Source organism: Syngnathus leptorhynchus, chromosome 7 (genome assembly GCF_054491065.1).
Source record: "Syngnathus leptorhynchus isolate UIUO chromosome 7, UIUO_Slep, whole genome shotgun sequence".
NCBI classification, from domain to species: Eukaryota; Metazoa; Chordata; class Actinopteri; order Syngnathiformes; family Syngnathidae; genus Syngnathus; species Syngnathus leptorhynchus.
This window is the reverse complement of record NC_141201.1, coordinates 15,678,361-15,703,930: the sequence shown is the minus strand read 5'-3', so window position 1 is coordinate 15,703,930 and position 25,570 is coordinate 15,678,361. Positions and strand designations below refer to the sequence as shown.

The 25,570-nt window shown below is 39.8% G+C and overlaps 2 protein-coding genes across 4 annotated transcripts; one reads left to right on the top strand and one right to left on the bottom strand.

Moving 5' to 3' along the window:
* The first annotated feature begins 2,570 nt into the window (after window positions 1-2,570).
* LOC147054881 (uncharacterized) lies at window positions 2,571-13,598 on the top strand. 3 transcript variants are annotated; one of them, XM_085916986.1, is made up of 12 exons: window positions 2,571-3,338; window positions 3,588-3,709; window positions 4,438-4,462; window positions 4,553-4,599; window positions 4,694-4,844; window positions 4,942-5,209; window positions 5,359-5,412; window positions 7,412-7,517; window positions 7,774-7,920; window positions 8,805-8,865; window positions 9,350-9,513; window positions 10,400-13,598. In XM_085916986.1, exons 1-12 carry the CDS (start codon window positions 3,173-3,175, stop codon window positions 10,421-10,423), a joined length of 1,335 nt encoding a protein of 444 aa, XP_085773112.1. In that variant the 5' UTR covers window positions 2,571-3,172; the 3' UTR covers window positions 10,424-13,598. The 3 variants fall into 3 exon arrangements, with proteins under 3 accessions (XP_085773112.1, XP_085773115.1, XP_085773113.1); XM_085916989.1 differs by lacking the exon at window positions 5,359-5,412 and having other exon boundaries at window positions 2,572-3,338; XM_085916987.1 differs by lacking the exon at window positions 5,359-5,412 and having other exon boundaries at window positions 2,573-3,338; window positions 4,936-5,209.
* A 7,399-nt stretch (window positions 13,599-20,997) lies between these two features.
* On the bottom strand, window positions 20,998-25,012 carry atf5b (activating transcription factor 5b). The gene is made up of 4 exons (XM_085917263.1): window positions 24,753-25,012; window positions 24,077-24,298; window positions 22,572-23,754; window positions 20,998-22,281 (listed from the first exon to the last, which is right to left on the bottom strand). The coding sequence occupies exons 2-4, from the start codon at window positions 24,213-24,215 to the stop codon at window positions 22,095-22,097; spliced, it is 1,509 nt and encodes a 502-aa protein (XP_085773389.1). The 5' UTR covers window positions 24,216-24,298; window positions 24,753-25,012; the 3' UTR covers window positions 20,998-22,094.
* Window positions 25,013-25,570: the final 558 nt, after the last annotated feature.

Genomic DNA, 25,570 nt, shown 5'->3' with positions numbered 1-25,570 from the left:
AAAGAACGAGGAATTTGATCGATGGATTTAATGATTTGGAGTGACACAGATGGTTTGATAATGTTGTTGTAATATGATAGTTATTTGAAATATACTTTATATATCGTTATATGGGTTTGTGGAATAATTAGAAATGCAATTTACAACGGGTCCGACGTCGGTATATGCGGCGCATACATGCGGATGATCAGTGGATTTAATGAATTGGAGTGACACAGATGGTTTGATAAACGTGTTATTTATGTAATACTTATCTGAATAACTCTGAATGTTACTCAGGCTCGTTCTTAACTCCTCGTTTGTGTATTTGTCACGTTAGCATACCGTATCCTTTACCCTGTTGTTGCTGGTTCATGTCTGTTTTTGGTGTTGGATTTTGACAAATAAATTTGCCCCAAAAGTGCGACTTATACTCCGGTGCGACTTATGTTTTTTTTTTTTCACTTTATTGTGCATTTTAGGGTGGTACAATTTATACTCCGGAGCGATTTATAGTCCGAAAATTACGGGAATTCACACAAGCAAGTGAAAAGAGTTTATGTTTCTTCATTATACTTTTACTCAAACATAGCATTAAACCTCCAAACCATATGAGATGGGGTAGAGAATCATCAATGGGCAACAGCCACTCAGAGCCAGAGAAGTTTAACCAGTAACTCAGTTAAAAAGTTACTGGAATTGCGTGCCGAATCTATTTATATACTCTCTACTATCTATATATCTACTCTTGCGCTATATTCTGACTGTCTGCTGTATGCACACTTGCTCCATTTTTGCTCCTCTTATTTATTTATTTATTTATTTATTTATTTATTTATTTATTTATTTATTTATTTATTTATTATTCATCACTTTTGTTTATTCATTGTATGTGGCTTCTTGTTTTTACTTTTTGTGTTGTATTCTTGGATGTTTTGTAATATATCTTGTCACCGTGGGATAGTGGGAAACGCAATTTCGATTTCTTTGTGTGTCTTGGCATTTGAAGAAATTGACAATAAAGCAGACTTATATTGCAAGAGAACTGACTGGATGTCACGTTTTTCATGAGAGTCTATCGGCAATGTTCTGCACAGCCAAATCTGTATCTGTATACTATCCATCCTAGGTATCTACATACTAATCTACAAGAATTGCAGGCATGCTAGAGCATATCCCGCAGTTGACTTTGTCTGAGATGTGGAGTACAGTGGTTGTCATCCAATTGCAGATTTCTTGATTTCTAAAATCTTTGTTTTAACTTGATTTGAACCATCAATGAGGTAGAGCCACTTTAATTGTATCAATTTGATATTGATACCTTTATTTGATTTAAAAAAAAAAAGAGAGAAAGGACAATTTAGAGGCCCTTTTTTCTGTAATGCCTTGTCAAGGTATTGGATCGAGACTTAATCGATCGAGGCTGATACTTAAAACAAATGGACACACATGTGTGCTATTAAATGTGATCGGGACAGCTTTCCTGCATGCCCTTTTGCAAATTGCAGTTGTGTTAGTTTCAAATTTTTGACCAGTGTGTTTTTTTTTCCTTTATATTCAACAGAAGGGTATCAATATTTTTTTCCTGCCATACTGTATGTAAGAGCTATATCAAAAGTAGTCTACAAAGAAGTTTGTAATGGACACATATAGAATGGTGTTAATTTAATGTAACCATTCACACCTTTGGACAATAAACAATTGGACTGACACAATTAGAGTCTTTAACCACCGAAAGAGCTTGTTTTTGGAATGCGGAAGGAAAATGTTGTTCTTCCAAAATGTCTTACCCATGTGAAACGCCCTACTGGAGGCTAATTTGACAGCCAAAGTACTGCAGTGCGCTTTCAGATTGTTTTGTTTAAATGCATACAGGTAGAACATTCTTTAATATCACATGTGAATGCAAACAGGTAGGACATCCTGACAATTGAAATAACCTATGAGTATAGCCATTGTATTCCTTTGTTCAGACAAATCGAAGGAATACAATGGCTATCATCAATGGTGACATAATAAACACAATTATACCTATGAATATACTTGTGCATAAATGTAAGTGTTGGGAGCATGCCTCCGCAAGCGCACTGGGCATAGGTACGACGTCTTCACAGTTAGGAAGGAATTTCAGAACACCGGACTATAAAGAGAAAAACAACATAAGTACAGGGAGGACATGAGAACTCCACACAGCATTGGTGTTCATTCATACGTTTGTTCGCGTCCCCGGAGCCTCCTACCAGTGGGACATGCCGGAACTACCACATCAAGGAGGCGTCCAGGAGAGATCCTAATCAGATGCCCAAGCCACTTCATCTGGCTCATCTAAATGCGGAAGAGCAGCAGCTCGTCTCCAAGACCTTCCTGTTCGGCTGAGCTTCTCACTCTATCTCTAAGGGAAAGCCCGGACACCCAGCGGAAAAACTCATTTGGGCCACTTGTATCTGGGATCTTGTTCGTTTGGTCACAACTCCCAGCTCAAGACCACCAGCATAAGAATGTAGATCGACTGGTAAATTGAGAGCATTGCCTTTCAACTCAGCTCTTTCTTTACCACGGCAGAACAGTACAGAGTCCACAGTATGTATGTATGTATGTATGTATGTATGTATGTATGTATGTATGTATGTATGTATGTATGTATGTACTGTATGTACTGTATGTACTGTATGTAGGCACATCTAGATGTATCTATTTATTTATTTATTTATTTATTTATTTGTTTGTTTGTTTGTTTGTTTGTTTGTTTGTTTGTTTGTTTGTTTGTTTGTTTTGCTGTAGTCTACTATATACTGTAAATGTGGAAGGAATTTGATAGTCTGGTTAATGTGTGGTGTTTAAATAACATTTTAATTAAGTGATTTTGTGTGTCTGCATGTCGCTATAGCTCTGTAGATAGTTTTTTTTAAATTGTATTTTTTAATTTAAACAATGAGTATGAATTTCAATCTAATCATTGTTCAGATTATGTAAACGAATGCGCAATGGTGGAGGGCGTGATTAGTGTCAGGTTACCAGGGAGGTTGGTCTGCTTGTCAACAAACTGTCAAGCCGAGCTGGAATGCCAGGTTTGGGGACTCAAGTCAATTGCGTCTAGTCGCACGGAGTTTGTGTTGGTATTTAGCGGAAAGTTTAATTTCTCCCAGTTTGTTATTGATAGTATTGAAGTGTTCGGTTTTAATAGTTGCGCAAGATGAGAGGACGTTATAAAAGACTGGAGGGCAAGGCGCGAGTGCACGGAAGACTCTACAGCGGCGCTCATCCAATGTCTGAGGCGCAGGGAGCTGAGGCACACACAGCCCCATCGGATGCACCTTGCTTCGGGGAGCGTGTTCACGAGGGGGGCGACTGTGAAACAGGTACAATGACTTGAAACCTTTAATGAACCCGAAGGAGTTGTCAAATTCAGTATTTTACAATTCCAAGATACTATTTCATCAATATTGGTATACACCAGTCAGAAGTGAATGAGATTTCACTTCAGTTTTTCACAAGTAAACCATCTGCCTGGCATAAATTCCCTCCTTTCACACAAGACCTTCTGTTAACCTAATTGTACGTGTGTGTTGTCATTGTATTATGATACCACATCTTGCTTAATCTTCTAGCTCCAAAGCACTGCAATGACGATGGCAAGAAGGTCTACCTTGGAGTACGTGTTAAGATGCCTGTCAAGGATATGCTTCGGAACATCCGTATAGCACAGGGCAGAGACCCCCAAGATCTTCAGGTAACCTTTTACCTTTTCTGCTAAAGCTTATTTCTGTCTTTTTATATGACAGGGTTCTCCCCAACGTGTATTTCACAACCCCAAATCACTGTATATTTAAATATCAACACTCTTAAAACTACTATTGTTAAAAATCACCCAATCTGGGGTCACTTAAGCAAGCAGAGTAACAACAAAGCCCACCTCATTATGACAACATCTGTTTATCTGGGTTCTATTACACTCAGTTGTTCGATGGTGTTGCTATATAGTATCTGTCTGTTTTTAATCTTTCTATCACTCTACCTTTTCATCTGTCTGACAGTCATTGTGTCTGTCAGATGCAATGTATCTGTCTGTATCTTGAAAAGTTATGTCAAGGGTTATCCAAAGAACACATATAACGTGGCGATATGTAGTTTCATCTAAGGACAACTTGTTTAACATTAAGTTATCCACCCCACAATATTCAGTTTGTACCCTGAGTAGCTGTATTTACTTTTACAAGATCTTTAATATTAAGTTCTGGTAGAGAAGGCATATTGTTTTAGTTGTCATTGTATGCTGGAAAGAAAAAGGAATAATCAAATGGAGCAAAATACAAATTATACAAAAAAATTGAAAATTATTTTCCACACCGAATGTGCAGGAACATTTTTGACTTTCTTATCAAAATTGATCTAATATATTTATTAGTACTTTGGCATAAAGCAAATCTCATGTTACTTTTTTTTACTTTTGCCAAGCAGAGCCCGAACAGCAAAAGAGCCAAAGGTAAAAACACATTTTGATAAACGTTTTTGTTGACAATTCCTAAATCCGGCTTTATGTCAACATGAAAGGTCATACTTGTCTTTTTTTCAGGGGAAAAGAAGCTATCTAAAAGTCGCACAGGAAATAGAACAAGCAAGGTCGGTGAACGAGATCACGCCTCATATGCAATAATGTTAAGAATTAGGAAACATTCAAAGGACCGCAAATACCTGGGCTGTCTTTCACTCACAGAGAAAAAGCCCCGCCAATAGCCTAGAGGAGCTGGCAATCATTGTTGAGGTGCTGGAGGAAGATCTGAGAACAGGCACCACAAACAGTTTTCCTATCCAAATGTGCTCTCCCACCTCACCAGTTTCACCTGAGTACAATTTTGACCCAAATGGTAATTTACTAGCAGCACTCGCATTACCAACATTTACTAAAACAAATTATCAATTGCATCAACTAAATTTCTACCTAAAAATTATTTTAAGGTACAGGTTACAACAGCGATGAGTCTGATGAAATCATCCCCAGCCCATCTTCCCATACGACCTACTCCCCCGGGACTGAAGAGTACCGCCAAAGTTCATCTCCTCCCGGCATTATGAGTACATGCTTTCAGCCCACGTGGACAGGAGACAGTTGGTTTGCTAACTGCGTGATGAGCGGCTCCGAGTTCTTTTTGGCACAGATGCAGAAGGAGGAACTCCAGCTGTGGGACATCTCTGACGAAGCACTGCTGGCCACTGATAGACAAGGCCGAACGTAAGTTGAAAATTCTTTAAGGAGCCATACTAAATTAACTTTATGGATCTTTTTGCTGTGTTAAAATGCAAATCCCACACCAAAAACATCCAAGAGTGGTGTTTCAGTCGCTCATTTAGCAGCATTCCTGTTCATTTCCCCTCTCTAAGTACCAGCCCAGCCCGGTCCAAGAAAACGACAGTGTCACTGTGTGACATCACAATGTGAGGAGCCACTCCCATACTGCCCCACTGAGTTGACATGCAGCTGTTCTGATTTTGGTGCATCAAATAAATAAGATGTTTCCACGTACCCCCTGCAATGCGAACATGTACTAGTCATAGCTGTTTGAAGAATGACTTTTATTCTATGTAAGTATGTCCTGCTTTGTGAACGGACACCGAACGTATGTCGAGTCTGCTGACAAACGAGTGTGAGTACAGTGTAATTGGAGTTTGTGTTAACCAGGCGTCTAACTTCCGGGTTAGAAAAATAGCCACCAAAATATCTCACATTTCATAAGAAATTAGATCGCCATTATGCCAGAGATAACTTTCATATATAGACCTATCATTAACGTATTTTTCGGACAAAAAGTCGCTCCGGAATATACGTCACATTAGCCATAAAATGCACAATAAAGTGAAAAAAAAACATATAAGTCGCACCGGAGTATAAGTCGCATATTTGGGGAGATTTATTCGACAAAATCCAACACCGAGAACAGACATGAACAAGCAACAACAGACTAAACGATACAGTATGCTAACGTGACTTAAACACAAACGAAGAGCTGAGATCGTCCTTTATGTCAACAATTTATGTCCGCGCTGGTGACGTCGGCTGCAGTACAAATTATCGAATAACTATTATATAAGCAACAATATTATCAAACCTTCTGTGTCGCTCCAAATCATTAAATCCATCGATCGTCCTTTATGTCAACAATGCCGGGTGTGGGCCGCGCCGCTGACGTCGGCTGCAGTTCAACTTATTCCACAGGCCCATATAACGATATATAAATTATATAGATTAAAGTAATCCCTTGCTACATCGCGGTTCGTTTATTGCTGTTTCACTATGTCGCAGATTTTTAAATTTTGAAGATTTGTGAGTAATTTCACATAAAAGTCACTACTGAGTATAAGCCCCCCCACCGAAACTATGAAAAAAAATGCGACCTTTAGTCCGAAAAATACGGTAAATTTGGAAAGTTTTAAATAGCATGATACAGCTGCTTTAATTGTAATTCAAGTGTGAAAAGAAGTTCAATGATAACCTATATGAATACAGCTTTACCTCAATTTTACGCGCTTTGATTCTACGTGACTTTTTGTCTAACGCAGTTTGGTCATGGACCCCACTGATTTTGAAGTATTTTTTTAAATGGACATTATAAAAACCATATGAAGCTACATGACTAGCGCGTAAACTTTAGCGGTAGTGATTAATATCCGTGACTCATTTAAAGGTGTTTGATAAGAGGACTTTGTGCAACCACAGAGACAGCGAATAGGATAGAACGTCCCGACATGATTGCTTCCCCGATGGGTAATATAATAATCGTCTTAATTTTCACCCAGAACAATGATGTTATTTCCCAAATGCAAACATATTTATCTTGGTATGCATTCCCTTACTGCAATTTCCCGATACACTTGTATGCATGGCTCTGATTTTATTACACTTCCAAGACTTTCTAAATAATGCGCTTTCTGGGTTTTTATTATTCTTATAATGAACTTATTTTCAATGTAAATAGGTGACAATACAATTCAAATCCTTTAGAACATTAAACGCATGTTTTTTTTCTGTGTAGATGAGGGATTGCCAATCGGTGGTTGGTGTGACGGTGTTGCAGGTGGTCCGCAAAATTAGAAAATAATTGTTGAAAATAAAATGAATTTATTATTTATTTGGATTTATTTTATTGTTAATTTTCTGAATCGGTTCCCCATCCAAATTACGTCAAATGTTGCTGAGATTCCCAAAATAGACAGAATAGAATACAGATGCAATAGAATAGAATACATATGCAAATAAATAGCCTGTAGCCTATCCTCCTTCGGTGCAAAATGAAATAATATTCCACCAAAGCAGTGGTCCCTGAGTTGTTTCTTGGTTATGATGGTGGTCCCTAGGACAAAAACAGTTGAAAACCCCTGGTGTAAAACATCTTAATGGTTGTCTGTCTCTCTCTTCCTCTGTACATCCCCACCCCAGAGCTCTCCATAGTGTGGCATGTGATGGCAGGAGGGCACTGGCCTACGCAATTGCAAAAAGGATGGCTTCCCTCAACAGCTTAGACCTAAAAGACTCGGATGGAATGGTACAGTATGAATTTGAAATAGTGGGTACATATAAGTATATCACATTTACTGACGGCAAAAAGTTTTATACTTATCTTCCGCGAAAGGTGTTAAGGGTAGTTCAGATACCAAGAAGTCAAAAACCCTTAACATACAGTTGCTGTTTTAATCTGCAAGACCTACTACTATTGGCTTTTTTGCATCCAACATTTTTTAAAACAAAATAAGAAAATGTTCCATGTTGATTTGTTTGTGAGTTGTCTTTTGTGTTTTTAGACTGCTCTCCTTCTCGCAGCCAAGCGCAACCATCCTCTGATAGTGGAGGATCTGATCAATTTAGGTTCTTGTGTCAACGAAAGAAATAACTTGGGAAAATCCTGCCTTCACCTCAGCGCGGAGAAAGGTTTCATCCGAGTGCTTGAGGTTGAAACCTTGCTTTTAGTAAAATATCATTATAAATGTGTGGTTCGTCATCTGGCCATGTACATTTTTCCTTAAGAATTTGGGCAATCACTAATAACAGGAATGAGTGCAACATTTACTGATTATGGATAACCAAACAACAAGTATTCGGTTTATACATACAGTAAATTATTTTTATAATTTTATGTCAAAACAACATTGTTACAAAGGAGTGAGCAGAAGATGCTTTTAATACGCATATATAGTCTCACCTGGTACATTTGATTGGTTTCATTATAAATGTTATCACATTTGCCTTGCTCAGATGTTGTCCTCCCTTTCCCTTTTTTTAATATAATATAAAATAGCAGTAGTTGGTACAATAATTACCTGTAACATTTACGATTGATTGCATTGCTCTACATTTGGAAAGGACAAATTGCTTTGAAGTAAGTCATTGGGGAAATTGAATTGGAAATTGACACAACTAAGGACACGTTTGGAAATTCGATCTGACTTCGTAACTACTCTGAGAGAGTGAGTGTTCCATTACATTCCAACAACGCATTAGGTTTTCCGAATGGGCTGGGCATGCAGCACAGGTTAACATTGCATTTTCAAATGCACACTTAATCTACAAATCAAATGGTCAAATGTTGTGTAATACCATGTATTGAAACGTCCGTATATCTTCTTAATTATCATGCAACTGTCAAATTACTGTCAGTACTGTATGTACACTTTCATATTTCTAATAGTTACCAGTCTAGGGTGTGTACTTGATATTTTAAATTTAGTCTTGACTCAGTCATGACTCTACGATGAACTCAACCACCTTACAGTAGTTTTTGAAAGCGAGAAACACAGATAACAAACAGCTTTCTCATGTGTACGCTTTCTTTTAGGTTATGAAACATGTTATGATGCAAGGTGTGTACATTGATGTCGAAGCCACCGATAAGTATGGTAAGTAACAATAATAATTGTTATTGTTATAATAATAATAATAATGGATTTTATTTATAACACTCTTTACATTTGGGAAACACATCTCAAAGTAGACAATCAAACAATAAAATAAAGAAAAAAGGGGGGAACAAAACCAGTCAATAAATGCAATTGCAAAAAATCAACCAGAAAAAGCTTTTTTCAAATTAATATATATATATATATATATATATATATATATATATATATATATATATATATATATATATATATGCATAAAGATGCATATGAAATAGGATAATAAGACTTTTTACAACAAAAAGATAAACAAGATAACATGGACATATTGACAGACTTGCATCTGATTTGAAGAAAATTTGATTAGTTTATATTAGTGTCCAATTTGATTGTTGTACTGTGCTTGTATTTCTTTTGTGTTCTTTAAAATTATAATCTTTTTTACATGTCTAGTCAGTCAACAATATATTTTGTGTGTTCATAGGGATGAGTGTTCTTCAATGTGCTTCAGTGGCCCTCAAGGTGACATTGCAGCGGTTGGAATTGAGCAAGAGCCTCAATCAGACAAAGCTCCACGTGATCCGCAAGGAACGGCTCCTAGAAACCCTAGAATGTCTGCTGCAAATGGCCAGCTACTCTCATGTCATGGTTCGTACTATACTAAGCAATATAGGAAGGAAAGAAGATGGTCAGACGTACATTTATGCATGTCCATACACTTAGTCAAACTGTACTATGATTTTGGTGTGTGTGTACAGCTCTACCAAATATACAAGGTTATTTCCAAAAACGTGTTACAAACATTGCCTCTAAATGGAAAGGAAGTGCATCTCTGAATGTATTTTGAGCTTACGAAGTTCAAATCGACTATCACCCTTGTCAATATTAGCATGAGCTAAAATGACGCTCCAGGTGTCTTTGACTTGCCTGGGAGATCTGGCATAGCAACATAAGGCTCCCCATTTGCAGTACAAAAATGTCATAACTCTGATTCAGATAAGACAGCTGAAAATAAGTGCTGTGCTTCTCTATGTATTTGAGGTTTATTTGACATTTTCTATCATTTTGGTTATGCTGACTGACTTCACATTGCTAGCAGAAGCTAACTGCCTAACAGGCAAACAAGGTGTGTTTTTGCATGTGCTGGCAACCAACATGCAGCAATATATTTTATCACCAATCTATTACAATACTTTTTTTCGTAGGAGCAGCTGTTGGCTCACGCTATGCTCATGCTATCCTTGTGCGGTTCTGTGGATACTCAACCTCTACAAATATGCACCTTTGTTTTATTTTTCATTAAGAATATTTACCTCAAATGAAAAGTCTGCAATTTACAGACACCTGGAGAAGACACAATGACGTATATTTATATTTTGCCAAAACATGACAAATAATAAAAGTTAGGCTAGTCAGACAGTATACCAATGTCAACAAGCACTTGCGTTATTCAACAACTAAATCAGGTTTTTCATCTCTTTGTACTGCATGTGTTTAATCTCCAGTTCCTTTTCCTCCTTCTGTTCTTCCATAGGGGACTTGGGGTATGAACGCCTAAGCCGCAGCACCTCAGTTCAGGAGAGACCCGACAGTAATGTTCTGAGTATGAACAGGCTTGGTTTGTGATAGAGTCCATAAAGTGGCTTCTCTCATGAATCTCGTCCTGTTATGTAAAGCATCTAAGGTTGTGAAAAATATAAAAAGCCTGATTTGTAATCAGGTTTTTTTTTTTAAATCTTCACAAAGTTTAGGTGCCCATTAGCTGGTTTCTGTGAAACTTCATTGTTTGTTACATCCAAGTAACAACTTGCCTTCAGTGTGGTCCAGTTGTATTCCAATAGAAAGGTACTTTTTCTATGCCATCGAGCATGATGGCACCGTATGTGTTGGTGGTGTATCAGGTCACAAATCCATGATTTGGATCTCTAAGCTCGACGAAAGGATTTGTTTGCTTATATAAACACCAATGTTAATCCATGCATATATCAAACAAACAAACAAACAAACAAACAAACAAACAAACAAACAAACAAACAAACAAACTCCTACATAAATGGTTGAGCTACATCACATTCAACAATTTGTCATCAGCAGACAATTAACTTACGTGAGTAAATAATTATAATTGAAGCTAGGACAGTTTGGACATTTTACATTAGTATCAAACAGTCCAACGTCATTGTCTGTTTGTGTATATTTCCAAGATTTGCATCTTGATACACAGTAACACTACTAGGTTTACAACAATAATACAAGATCAAAATCATACTTGTGTATGACAAGGCATTATATTCGTGTGTTGAAAAGTATGTTATTTTAGTTGTTTTTAAAAAGTGTGTTTACTTAGTGCCATATTCTCTTGTGTCTGTGGAGTCTGAAAATGTGCACAGCTGTGCACTTTCCGGCTGCGCGCATTCTTCTATCTTCTCAAATGTTTCATTTACTATTGCCATATACACACTTTGGAGAGGCAACCCTAAAATGTGGGCAATCCCTGTCAAATCTGGCCCTGTGCATATGTTGCATGAATTCCATGGACGTAAGCACTTTTCCTCTTCGCACTTCTGAGGCCATAGGAAGTCCAGCGCCTCTTCAAGGTGAAAACATGATCTTGGCGCCATGGAATGCTCCTGGAGCTTTTCCGCTTCTAACTTGCTGCTGGTAGCTTAGAGGTTCTATTTGGTTTTTTTTTTTTTGGTTTTTTGCATGGTTCCCAACATTATAACAATTACAGATATTATAATGACGTAATGGTGAGTTAAATCATTAATTCAAATATGCCCCCTCCCGGTCAAATACGGCCACGTGACTTGCCCGGCCATAACACCCACCTTCTTAGTGATGGACCTCAAAACATGCATTCAGTCATGAGCATGAATTTTGATTACAATACTGTGTTGAATTCGTTTCATACAGAATAAAAAATACAGTCTCTCCTTCAACGTGTTGTTAGACGGAGCAGTGAACATCTCCCACTCGCTGCTATGCGAGGTACAGCATATTTTCAAATATTGAGTCTCCGATATTTTTTTTTCAAATACCGTATTTTCCACACCATAAGGCACTTCGGGTTAAAAGGCGCAGACAAAATTTCGGAGGCTCGTCTGTACTTAATCCACTCATAGAGTACACCGCTTTATAGGGCGCATGCATGCCATGATTTACGGTAAGCAAAGACAAAAGGAAACGAGCAAGACAGTGAGTTCGGTTGCACTTTATTCTACGATTAAACCATGTACTGTACTGTAGTCACATTATTGTTCATCGATATTCATATGCAAAACTACCAAAGTCCTCATTGTCTGTATCCAAATTAAACAGGTGGGCAAGTTTGCCATTAATTATGACCAGTTTCCTCTCTGCATTTTCTCATCGTTACGTTGCTCTTCGGCAATGATCCCAGAAAGCTGTAATTGTGCCTTGTAAGCATGCCTCTTTGTTGATACCATTTTCGAGGGTCCTAATGTTGTTTGCTTTGCATAAACTGAATCGCGGTGGAGGTACGTGCTCTACATATTATGTATAGATCTCTGATTGGTTTACTGCCCCGGTCTACATATTCTACATACAAAGTGATATCCTCTGGTTGGTTCTTCAGGTCTACATGTTATGTCTACATGTTACATCCCTGTCACCACACACCATTTACAGATTTTGGAATTCGGTCCACACATAGCCGCATCTTCGGTTTTTGAGAAAATTAAAGGCTTTTAAGTGCAAAATACGAAAATACGGTACATTTGAATGACATTCACAAGTCTCAGGAAAACTCCATGCTACATAATTTCCTGACAATCTTAGACTTAAGGAACACCTCTTTGGTGGTAGCGCAACAATTTTTCAGGTCATGCACAGTGGATTAGTCAGAAGTCTGTATGGAAGAATGCGCAAGCCAGGCACGATAAAAATTAGTCTTGCGAGTGAATGGGAAAATATGGCAGATAGTAAATTGATCTCAATTGATGTCACTTTTTACCATTTAATCGGGAAGTGTTATTTGCTTATTTACAACTGTCAAACAGTTCAAGACTCACTTATGAATTATGAGCAAAACTTTTTTTTGTTCAACTACTTGTAAAGGGATCTTACATTGCAATTACTGTATCTAATCAAATATTTCATTACCCCTGTCCTATTAAGTCTGTCTCTTTTGTGGTATCGTTGTATTATTTCTTAGATTTTTTACCAAGTCAAATAATTGAGGAAATACTTTATGTATGTTTTGTGATTGCTCAGATGTTTCAAAGCAACATTTTGATAAAATGGAATTTAGAAATTAACTGTTGATGGTGTTTTTGTTATTAAATGGTAGAGCCAAGTTGGCAAGGCTCGTATATAGGTTTTATTGCGGTAGGTGTTAAAAACAGCATTGGGTCTTACATACACTATAATGTGCTTCCTGACTCTGTGTGGAGATGTGTAAATAAAACTGGATTGTCATTTCTGACAACTAAATAAAGACTACATATTATACAAGTCAGGAAATACTTTATGTATGTTTTGTGATTGATAAGATGTTTTAAAGCAACACTTTGATAAAATGGAGTTTAGAAATTAACTGTTGATGGTGTTATTAAATGGTAGAGCCAGGTTGGCAAGGCTAGTATATAGGTTTTATTGTAGTAGGTGTTAAAAACAGCATTGTGTCTTGCATGCACTATAATGTGATTCCTGACTCTGTGTGGTGATATGTAAATAAAACTGTGGATTGTCATTGCTGACAACTAAATAAAGACAACATATTATACAAAACGTATTATGGAAACGCCCCTTTTTTGCTTTTATATTCATGTTATTGTGTGCTTGGAGGCGGCTCGGTGGTGCACTGGTTAGCACGTCCGCCTCACAGTTCGGAGGGTGCGGGTTTGATTCCACCTCCGGCCCTCCCTGTGTGGAGTTTGCATGTTCTCCCCGAGCCCGCGTGGGTTTCCTCCCACATCCCAAAAAACATGCTTGCTAGGCCGATTGAAGACTCTAAATTGTCCCTAGGTATGAGTGCGAGTGCGGATGGTTGTTCGTCTCTGTGTGCCCTGCCATTGGCTGGCAACCGGTTCAGGGTGTCCCCCGCCTACTGCCCGATGACCACTGGGATAGGTTCCAGCACGCCCGCGACCCCCGTGGGGACAAAGCGGTACAGAAAATGGATGGATGAATGTTTGCTTAGAGTCTCCAAGTTTGTAGAGAAGTGTAATCTATCCCTCCAGGTGCTGCAGAGATATTTTTATGATCTGTATAGGGGTTATTTTTCACTCCGTTCAGTTTTCTCCGTTTTCTATAACGTATTTCTATCCATTACATCACATCTGTTGGGGCGGGACTACCAAACAAGGTAATGGGTGTGGCCAAACGGTAGTAGTCCAAACAACTCAAGGATGCCGAGGTGGAGAGATCAAATTCTTCCGTTGTTGGATGCATCAATCCACACAACTCATTGCACTGTCCCCCAGCATCACAACCTCAAAGAAGTGCCTGGTCAAATTTCATTTTTCAAGCAGTGTTCTCACATCTGTGGGCAAAGTCCTGCTTCAGTTCTCTCGGACAACAGAAAGACAGACAGGCAGGCGGGCGGGCGAGCGGACGGATAGATGGATAGATGGATAGATAATTATATTAGATAATTAATTAGTTCAGTACAGGCGGGGGATTACTGACTAGCACGTCCGCCTCACAGTTAGAAGGATGCGGATTCCACTCCACCTCCAGCCCTCCCTGTGCGGAGTTTGCATGTTCACCACGTGCCCGCCTGGGTTTTCTCCTGGCACTCCAGTTTCCTCCCACATCGCAAGAACATGCTTGGTACGCAGACTGAGCACTCCAAATTGCCCCAAGGTGTGAGTGTGAGTGCGAGTGCGGATGGTTGTTCGTCTCTGTGTGCCCTGCGATTGGCCGGCAACCGATTCAGGGTGTTCCTCATCTACAGCCCGATGACTGCTGGGATAGGCTCCAGCATGCCCGCGATCCCCGTGGGGACGAGCGGTGTAGAAAATGGATGGGTGGATGGATGCATGGATGGATAGTTGGGTACACAGTCTTAGCAATTCAAAATTTGTGCTAAGATCACTACTCCAAAAATGAACTTGTCCACCCCCGGAAAAAAAAACAACTTAAATCTGTTATACTAAATGTCAGATTTTCCGTCCTTCTAAATAAATTGTGGTTTCCTTATAAAATTCTTGAAAATTCTAGGAGGATTGAGGTTCCAAACTGCCACAAAATGGTGGCATTTGCCCCTCAAGTTTTAGACACCGACTACATTGACATGCTGTCAGTAACCCTTTTCAAGCCTGAATATTTGAAGAATATGCACACAAAAAAATCTGACATTTTTTTATAAAAGCCCGAGTAAGAGGCCCGGGTTACCGATTTTCTGAAGCAAACATTTGGTCGTATTAAAGGGTTACCTAAAAACAAACAATATATTGGATTATGTTCTGTACATGCTCTCGCTTTAGCCGCAAGAAATGTTGGTGACCGTCACACAGTTCTACCCGAACTGACATTTTTCTAGATTTCCTGATGGGCATCACACCCCTCCCAACACATATTTTTCGTCAATCCAAAAACTACCCCTCGTCAGGATTGGAAAAAGCACATTGGGACTTAGGGGGACATTTTAGTAGTTTAATTTATTTAATTTCACAAGACAATCGTTTATGTTGCTTTTTGTCTCATGTCCCTCAGGTGATGAAGACTCGTTGCTGAAGACATTTTGCCCTAATTTTCATTGACGAAAGCAATACTTCATCTGCTATTCCACGTTCAGCCACCATCGCAGCCCACTGATGATCAGGTCATGAAGTGATTGCATTCAGGACACTCACTCAAAAGATGTGTTATTTTGAATGAGCCGCTCTGACTCCTACTGCCCTGGAAAATAAAAGTGCAAAGTTCTTTGGTACACAAATAAGCAGTGATAAACATGTTAACAACTGATCATGTTATAATGCAAACGTCAGTCATAATTTTGGTTTGGGGTGACTCATGCTCTGTGCCAAAATTAAAACCCTGTTGAAAGTCTTAACCTTTAATTAGTGAAACTGTGGAGCCAAGAAAAAATACAGACAATAGACAAATGTTGTAGAGTATTCTAGTTACAATGACAATCAGGAATCATAGGGGAAGTGTGTTTTTATTGTGTAGCCCTTAATCATGATAGATATGCCAATTGAGAGCTAAACACCCCGTCCAGGCAAGAAAGAATTCCAGAAAACCAGTTTGATAAATGAGAAAGTAGTCCTTGAGATATGTTCACAGATGGAGGGATCCTCCTCAATCCATGCATTCATTGCAGCTTAAATTCAGATCAAGAAAATGCAGTCATTGAGACATGCTCCATAAATGTATTTATTTTTAGTACAAACTACAATCAAGTTAAACTGCATAGTTTATGTCTGAAGTGGGCAGTCTCAGACATTTTTTTGGACTTGTTCTACCGGTGTAGGCAGTGGATACACGTGTTTTTTGCTGGATCGCACATCACCAAGAAGACAGGAAGCTACAAAGAAGAGGGAAAGGTTGCAACAAATTCACAACAACTTGTGACCAACTTAACTGTAGCAGATACAGTGAAATAGCTACATCAAGAACAAACACAACAGTCAAATTAAAATTGGATATAAAGATCTGATCACCACACACCTTTATGAGTATCTAAAGAGGAACGGAAATTTGGCTTGATGCCGCATGGCTTCTACGAGTCGTCTAAAAAGGAAGAAGAGCAGCAAAGGGTACACGTAAGCTCTCGACTGATGACAACTACTTTAAAATCACGTTGGAAAGAACAATGAGGTAGGAGGCCGCTTGGCTTCCCTTGGACGCAGCTTGTTTCACCGCAATCATCGAATCATAATAATGGAGGAGCAGCACGGGGTACACACATTCTCTCAGTGTTATTTTGACCAACTGATGACAAGTACTTTGTAGCTTGTCCCTCTGAAAGTAGTAAATCCCATTGTCAGTTGCCTCTTTTCTGACATTTTACACGTCCTTCTATAACTGCCTTGAACTAAAAAGTCAAGTTAAAGTCCCAATGATCATCGTTTCACACACATCTGGGTGTGGTGAAGTTTGTCCTCTGCATTTAACCCATCCCTAAGTGATTTTGATTTATCCCCTGGGGGAGAGGGGAGCAGTGAGCAGCAGTGGTGCTGCGCTCGGGAATCATTTGGTGATCTAACCCCCCAATTCCAACCTCTTAATGCTGAGTGCCAAGCAGGGAGGCATTGGGTTCCATTTTGATAGTCTTTGGTATGACCCGGCCGGGGTTTGAACCCACAACCTTTCAGTCTCAGGGCGGACACTCTACCACTAGGCCACTGAGCTGAACTAGACCAATTACTTCCTGCAATGTGGATTTATTACAGTATACGGAGTTGATTGCATGCTCTGATCCAAATCACTGTAGACATCTGCTGGCATTTGCACCTCATTACAATCCTTCCCAAGCTTGATACTCTGTGACAAACTGCATTTATATTCTATAATTCCAATGCACTAAAAAACACAATTTCCGAGAGAACTCGTGGATGGCGCTCAACAATTAAATAATAGGAAACGATTTACCTCAAGTTTTGGCAATAAAAATGTGAAGGTCGATTATATCAAAGTCAAGGTCAAAGTCCGCTTTATTGTCAATTTCTTCACGTCAAGACACACAAAGAGATCGAAATTACGTTACCCACCGTCCCACGGTGACTAGACACAGTACACAACACTTACAATCAAATAGCACAAAGAGTAAAAACGAACAGACAAGAGCAATGCATAAGTAGTAAGCAAATAACCCAAATAAATAAACAATAAATAAATAAATAAACAAATAGAAGCAGCAAAATGAAGCAAGCGTGCTAATAGCAGACAGCCAGACCATAGCGCAAAAGAACAGGACGTTATGCAGCCGAGGGTGGAGGTAGGAGGGAATTCAGGATCCTGACAGCTTGGAGTATGAAGCTGTTTTTGAGTCTGGTGGTGCGGGAGCGCAGGCATCTGTACCTCTTCCCAGAAGGCAGAAGAGTGAGCGGGGTGACTCACATTGCACACAATCGCGGCCGCCTTGCGGGTGAGACGGGAGGCGTAAACGTCCTTCAGGGATAAGAGTGGAGCCCCAATAATCTTACTAGCAGTGTTCACTATGCGCTGCAGGGCTTTCATGTTGTACTCAGAGCAGCCACCGTTCTCAACGGTGCCACGGTAGAATGTGGTCATGATGGCGGGAGGAGCACTTGCTCGCCTGAGTTTCCGCAGAAAGTACAGGTGGCGCTGAGCTTTCTTCGCCAGCGACGCAGCGTTGGTGGTCCAGGAGAGGTCCTCACTGATGTGCACCCCCAGGAATCTGGTGCTGCTCACTCTCTCCACCACAGCACCGGCGACGGTCAGCGGCAGGTGGTGGGTGTGACCCTTCCGGAAGTCAATGATAATTTCCTTGGTCTTGTTGACGTTCAGCAGAAGGTTGTTGTCCCTGCACCATGCGGCCAAAAGGTCGACCTCCAATCTGTAGTGAGTCTCGTCGCCACCGGTGATCAGACCCACCACAGTCGTGTCGTCGGCATATTTCAGCACGCGGTTGTGCTGTAGGTCGCAGTGCAGTCATGCGTCAGCAGGGTGAAGAGCAGCGGACTGAGCACGCAGCCTTGAGGGGCCCCCGTGCTCAGCGTGATGCTGTTGGAGACAGACAGCGCCCAGACGCACTACTTGAGGCCTCTGACAGAGAAGATATATATATTCTTATATATTCTCATAAATAAAGAAATACTCCTATGAATGAATACTTTGCGTTGCCACTCTCGATGGTAAAAAAGGCTTTTATTTAAAGGCACACAAAAGCGATGATGGTCCATTTTTCATTAACTAGCCTAATTTATGAATTCTTTGATCAGGAAATTGAGAAAAGTAAGTAACTCGTCATCAATAAGAAAATGGATCAGTATATAGTATATAGTGGTGCACTATGTGAGGGTGTATTTCTCCAATCTACACAAAAAGCTATGTATTTTAAGAATTGAGCCTAGCCCTAGTTAGCTTTAGAGACTCCATACTTGGCCTGCTCTAGTATGAACTGTGCATTTATTTCCTCCTTATTGAATTGTAATTGGATGTCGAAGCAAGCCTTTTGCAGACTTTGGAAGACCTACACTAAATAGCTTCAAGTTTACTAAATAAGTAAACAAGGAACATTTTTAACTAAAAATTGTAATTCATGTTCAGTCTAATAGATGGTTTCGATTGCATCCCGTCACAATGGAAATGTCACATGTGCCCTTTATTTCTTATCTCATGATACACAGACTCATTTGTTTTATTTAATCCTCCAATATCAACAACCATTCACCCACCGTATACCACCCCCATCCATACAGCTGCTCATAATGAAACAAACCCCTTCTCGCTGGAGCAAACATAGCCTTCAAGCGCTGGAGGCCATTGTATACTCATCCACTGTCTGTTATGCTCCCCAGCACCACTGGATGTGTTTTGTAAATCCTCCCCAACCCACATAAACCCCCTTGTTTTCATTTCTTGCATCACATCCCAGTGCAATGCGCCTCCATCGTACTTTTGTTTTATATATATGTATGTGTGTGTGTGTGTGTGTGTGTGTGTGTGTGTGTGTGTGTGTGTGTGTGTGTGTGTGTGTATATATATATATATATATATATATATATATATATATATATATATATATATATATATATATATATATATATATATATATATATATATATATATATATATATAAAAATTACATATGTGGTGAATTAATTTGACTACACATAATGCGTGTGGTTTTAATAAGTTTTAGCCGGTGAACGCAGCTTCTCGTAACAACCTAACGGTTGCAAATTAGTGGCTTAGAGGGACACCTGGTGGTGGAGGATCCGCTTGGTCTTCTCGGAACGTCTTATCTTCTCAATGATGTTTTCTTCCATTGCAGTATCCTTGCAGTACAATGGCACGTGCCAATCAGGGGTCGTCGTAAAGATTTGGATCCCGGGAATAAACTGCTGTAAAGTGAAAATGCAGTATTTTAGCAGCCCCCTGAGAAAGGTCATCACTTTCCTCCCGTTCGAAATGTTGCTTTCTCAAACTGACACATTTTGCATCCCTCCATTATTAATTTCATACTCATGTGATAATCATTTGAATAGTATAACTATTGTAGTTTTTTTAATTTTCAAATTCATGTGATAATCATTTGAACAGTATTTGTATATTGTAGTTTTTAAAACTATTCATTCAATGACAATTATCCAATTCCAATCTTGATTTCATCTTAATTGATTTCTAAAATTAAATACGTTAAGTACTTCAATTGGGGACTTTATGACCACGTACAAAATTACACTCTTTAAAAATAAAATATTCTGCTGAATTACAAGAACCCGAGTGTGAATCAACACAGTGAATGTCATTGGATGTCAGCCCAGTTTTTTATTCTGATGGTTCAACTTGTATTTCTCGCCCCTTTATGAAAGTATTGTGTGATATTGCCTCATACACTTGAAAGGCCTTGAACTGCTGCAAGAGATACCAAGAGACTTCACACACACGCACACGCGCACACACACAAACATATACACGCACACACACACACACACACGCAGACACTCGGGCGCGCGTGCAGACACACACACACACACACACACACACACACACACACACACACAGACACTCGCGCGCGCGCGCACGCGCACACACACACACACACACACACACACACACACACACACACACACACACACACACACACAGCTGGCAGATGAGATAGTCAACGTCTGCAGTTTAAAAAAAAAAAAAAATGACGTTTTGTTGCACAATGAAAAGGCCATCAGTTGCCTTCCACACTGCCCCTAGTGACAAAGTGGAAATTAGTCCTACAATGCAGCCGCCAAGAGCAAGGCATGGTCATGCTACAAAAAGGTAGAACAACTTTGGATTCCATCTGTCCCAATGTTAGCGTACATTTTTTACAGGATTTTTATCCGATGCTGTTACATCCCTGTTTACCCTCACTAAGGTTGCAGTTGAACTGGAGCCTGTCCCAGCTGACTTTAGGCAATCACAGGGCACTAACAAGAATTTACGCTCGCATTCACACTTAGACAAGTAGAGGGGAAAAAAAATAAGAGTCAGAAATGAATGACACATGACTGCTTTATTTGGCTGCAATTCACCTGATGCATAATTTCCTGACATTGGCAATGATCAATAAAAGGCCCTGAATTCTCCAAAACATTAAATTGGTCAGTCAATAACAATTCCATAGAGTCAATGTTTATTGTTGTGATTGTTTTTTCGCAAAAATACAGTCAAAAAATATAAGACAGAGGAATAAGTTAAGGAATTTTGTTGGGACAATGAATTATTCAGCATCTCACTCTCAGTCAAAAATCAAAACCTAGGTATGACAAAGAAACACAAACCTTGACCAGATGAGGTGTAGAGCTGGAAATCATGCAGTAAACAGAATAATGCCTTCATATAACACTCACACATGCTTTTCTGAAAATCAAACATGCATGGGTTATTTCAGTCATAAATACACAATTGAGAAATACAAATCCTCTTCATGATTCTGATTATGAATAATTGTAGAGCATGTTTACACACCTTTTTAGCAATCCCTTTATTCATCTTGACGCAAATGGTAAATGAACATTATTAAGTAAAAATAAAATACAAAATAAATATATATGTGTGTGTATGTATATATATATATATATATATATATATATATATATTTATATATATATATATATATATATATATATATATATATATATATATATATAATTATTAATTAATTTTGTGTGGCTCTTCCTTGATGCCACCACTGTGTGTGTGTGTGTGTGTGTGTTACAAAAAACACACGTAATTCAATCACTAATTCAAGGACCTTTCTTTTCCAGCCGCAAACTCAAAAACTCAAAGCATTCACAAATGCTTGTGAGTTTAGTTGGGATCACAGTGGTCACGGACAAGTTCAGCATCTCCTCTGCAAGCCACCTCACTAAGGCTTTGTAGAGTTCCATACCCTTTTTAGGAAACCTCTTTGTTTTTCTTGATGAAATTGATTTTTCCACTCTCCTCTTGGAAGATTAGTAAATATATTTTTATATAAAATGACTAGCAAAACCATGCAACTACCAATCATTTTGACAAGATTTGAAACCTGTCTGTGCTCTCGATTCGTTGGGGGTGGGGGGGTGTTGGGAGTTCAGCGTGGGCGCTTTTTAGGCACTGCCATCTTGTTTGAGTCGCTGACTGCGGGCCTTGTAGACCTCGATAAGTAAATCTTTCACATACTGAATCTCTCGTTCCACCGATTCCGCCTTGTCACGAAGTTCCCTGTTCTGCCCTTCCAGTCCATGAAGCTCCTCTTCCAGAGAGTCCAACTCTGCCCTTTTCCGCAGCCTGTACCTGCAGAGGAAACGTTTGTTGGAGTTAATTTTGGTTGTCTAGAATCTTGAATCTTGATGAAATGAGTGTGGAACCTTTTGGGATGTCTGCTGAGATTTAACAGTGAGGACTGCAGACTCAACATCAATTTATCTGACATAGCGGCGAAAATGAGGCTACTTTGCTTATGCACCAAAGAAAGTCCATGACAACATTTGACATAGAATAGCCCAACTTTAACATTCAAAATTGACTCCGAAGGACTACACCACCATGATGAGAGTTGAAAAGCGAGGGAGAAAAATGTTTACCTGTGAGCAGCAGTTTTATTCTGGTCTCTCTTCTTCTGCTTTCTCTCCCCAGTGTTCAAATCCAAAGAAGCGGACCCAACCACAAGTGTCGATTTAATGGAACACGGCTCATCCTTTAGCCTCTGAGTCGGACGGTGGATGGGGGCGCCCAGCAGCGTCCCCTCGCTCTCACCTCTGGACAGACATTCGTAACTTTGGTCCGCAAGGCATTCTGGATAGAGGTAATGGCCGTGTTGGGGCTCTACGGCTTGCGACGGTTGGTCCAGTTCACCGATAAAGCTATGGTATGGTTCCGTGCTGGCCATGGATTGGTGGAAGTAGCTGTCGGCAGCCATCATTGTCTCTTGGGGAATACTTCCAGACAGTCCTCCATCTTTGCTGCAATGCAGGACCTCAAGCCCGGAGCTGTCGTAACTTACATTAACCTTCACATTGTGCATCAGCTGTCCCTCTCGCTTATGGTGGCCGTCGTAGGAGCTACCGAGGCAAAAACTTCGCGCAATCTCTTCGCTGCAAAACATTCCTTCGGAAAAACAATAGCTCTCCTCTTCCTTCAACGATAAAGCACATTCTCTCACCTTCTTGATGCCACCGAGGCTGTTCTTGCTCACCGTCTTCAGCGTGGAGTAGTGATTCACAGAAAACTCTGTGCTCCCTGAGTAACTTCCCCTGGAGCCCCATGTATCGAATCCGACGTCCTCCCCGACTTTCACTGCCTCACTGATGATTCTTCGCCCACTGTTGTGGTGATAACGGTGGTGGTAGTTGTATGGTGCAGGCCGTGCGATTTTGGATCTACCCATGGGACTGCCACAGAAGCTGGCCAGGTCCAGTTCCCCTGTTGCCAAGGTAACAACCACAGGGCTGGTGTCTGATTGGCTGGTCCCATACGAGCCGTAGGGTAACTGGTAATAAGACTGCGAGCCCATAGCTTGGGCACCTTTGTCACATTTCGAGGATTTCTCCGACTTGCTTGCCGTGGCTGTGGACTCAGAGCGGAAGTAGTCCTCCAGCTGAGCTAGCTCCTCCTGCAATAGAGAGGTCATGACCTCCAGGTCTGAGGGCACCTTGACATCTTGTTCTAACGGTGAGGGTGGAAGGGATGAGCTGGGAGACGACTCTGTAGTTGACACGAATGAAGACAAATCAACTTTTTCCGTCATCCAATCTGAGTGACCATCACCTAAAAGAAAAACATGAAAATGAATGAGTTCTTTTGTTTGTATTTAAAAGAATGTTGAAAAAAAACTCATATGCTGATTTAAAAAAAAAACACAAAATGTTGAAATAAACAATGTAAGAAACAAACGATGTTGTTAAAATCAACAAAAAACCTCTCAATAAAATTCAACAACTAACCGATCATCTGAAAATGATTGAACAGCATCGTCTGCATTCGATAAAAATCCACTTAGCTGTACTCACTGAACGACATTAGTCCCGTGCTGCACTGCGGCTCCGACCTCGGGATGTGGAAAAATAAAAAGCATCTTGGAAAAACTCACCAATAAAGCGCTGCTTTTTCTCAAGCTCCGCCCCCACCGTGGGCCGCGATTGGCTGGGGCTAGCCTGTCGGAGAGGGAGAATGTGGAGCCCGCCTGTGGAAATGAGGTGAATTTTCCTGCGAAGGATCGATGCCGCCATTGTATCGTCTGCTGCGATTAAATTGTGAAATGGCACAAATAGTGCAATTGATGGACGAAAGGGTCACATAAATACTTGAAGATCTGAAAAAAGAAAAATAAATCCTTAGTAATATATTTTTGGGTTTTTCTTTCAAAGCCTACAAAGAAGAGAAACAGAATTGCAGAAAAACGAATTATTGAGATTAGGCGTTTGTAAAGTTGCAATTTATTACATTTGAAAATACGACATAAAAAAATGACATTAACACAGAAACAATGAAACATTCTAGAAAAATGTTTTTACATTCCATAACTGCAAAAAATTTAAATAACTTAAAAAAACAAAAAATAACTGCAAAACTGATGTAAACGTTGTTTAACGTGATGTTGCACAAATAAATTTTAATCATGGAAAATAAACTTTAAAATGTCATTCTAGAACCTCAACAATCTCAAATAAATAACTTAACAGTCAAGTTTGAGTGTAGATTTGGGGTTAAAGAGCAAAGAGTAGACAATCATTGCTACTAAGTCAGTCCCAAAAAGTTGTACTCACCCCATAATTCTGTGTGATGTCAAGTGCGTTGCGAAAGCAAAGCACACGAAGCTTAAAAAAGGACGACGGAGACGAAGCCACGCTTTTAAAAAGCCATATCCTTCCTTTTAGGAAGTCAGCAATGAAGCGATATTGGCGGCAAGAACACTTGAAGACACAAAGTTTTTAAATCGGTTACTTCTCCAACTCCAGACGCCCCGACCGGATTACATTTCATGAAATCACTCCGCACTTTCCAGAGTTGAGCACCCTGTTACGTCATCAACTAGACGGGACTTTCCCGCTACCAAGAGACTTCGACTTTGCCATATTTGTTTCTTTTGCCTTTCGGTCTTTACGTTTACATTACATTACACCCGGTAATTAATAAATAGTGGCCAAGAAAAATGACTTCACAGCGGGAGAGCGTACCACCCCCACACACAGACGCACACACAAAATAAAGGAGTAAACTCACTGATTTCTTAAAGGAACAAATATCCAACGTACGTAATTGTTTGTCTTAAATGTTTATTTTAAAGTTAGACTCAAAGGTAAATTGAAATTAAGAGCATGTTGAAGTTAAATGTATGTGGCTCAGACAGCGGCACTAGTTTTCAGTGCGCCTCGGCGGAAGGACACAGAATTGCATCGTGAAGGTGTAACTTTAGTTGCAGCCCTGTTGCATCAGATGCGCAGAGGGACTCAACACCGTGGTCTTCACCATTGGCTTACACTGGGAACTTGTTTTTTTTTTTTTTTTTTTCCTATTGGCTTCCCATCATTCTTACACTGATTGCTAATCATTTCACATTAGCACCAACCAGGGAGAAGCGTGT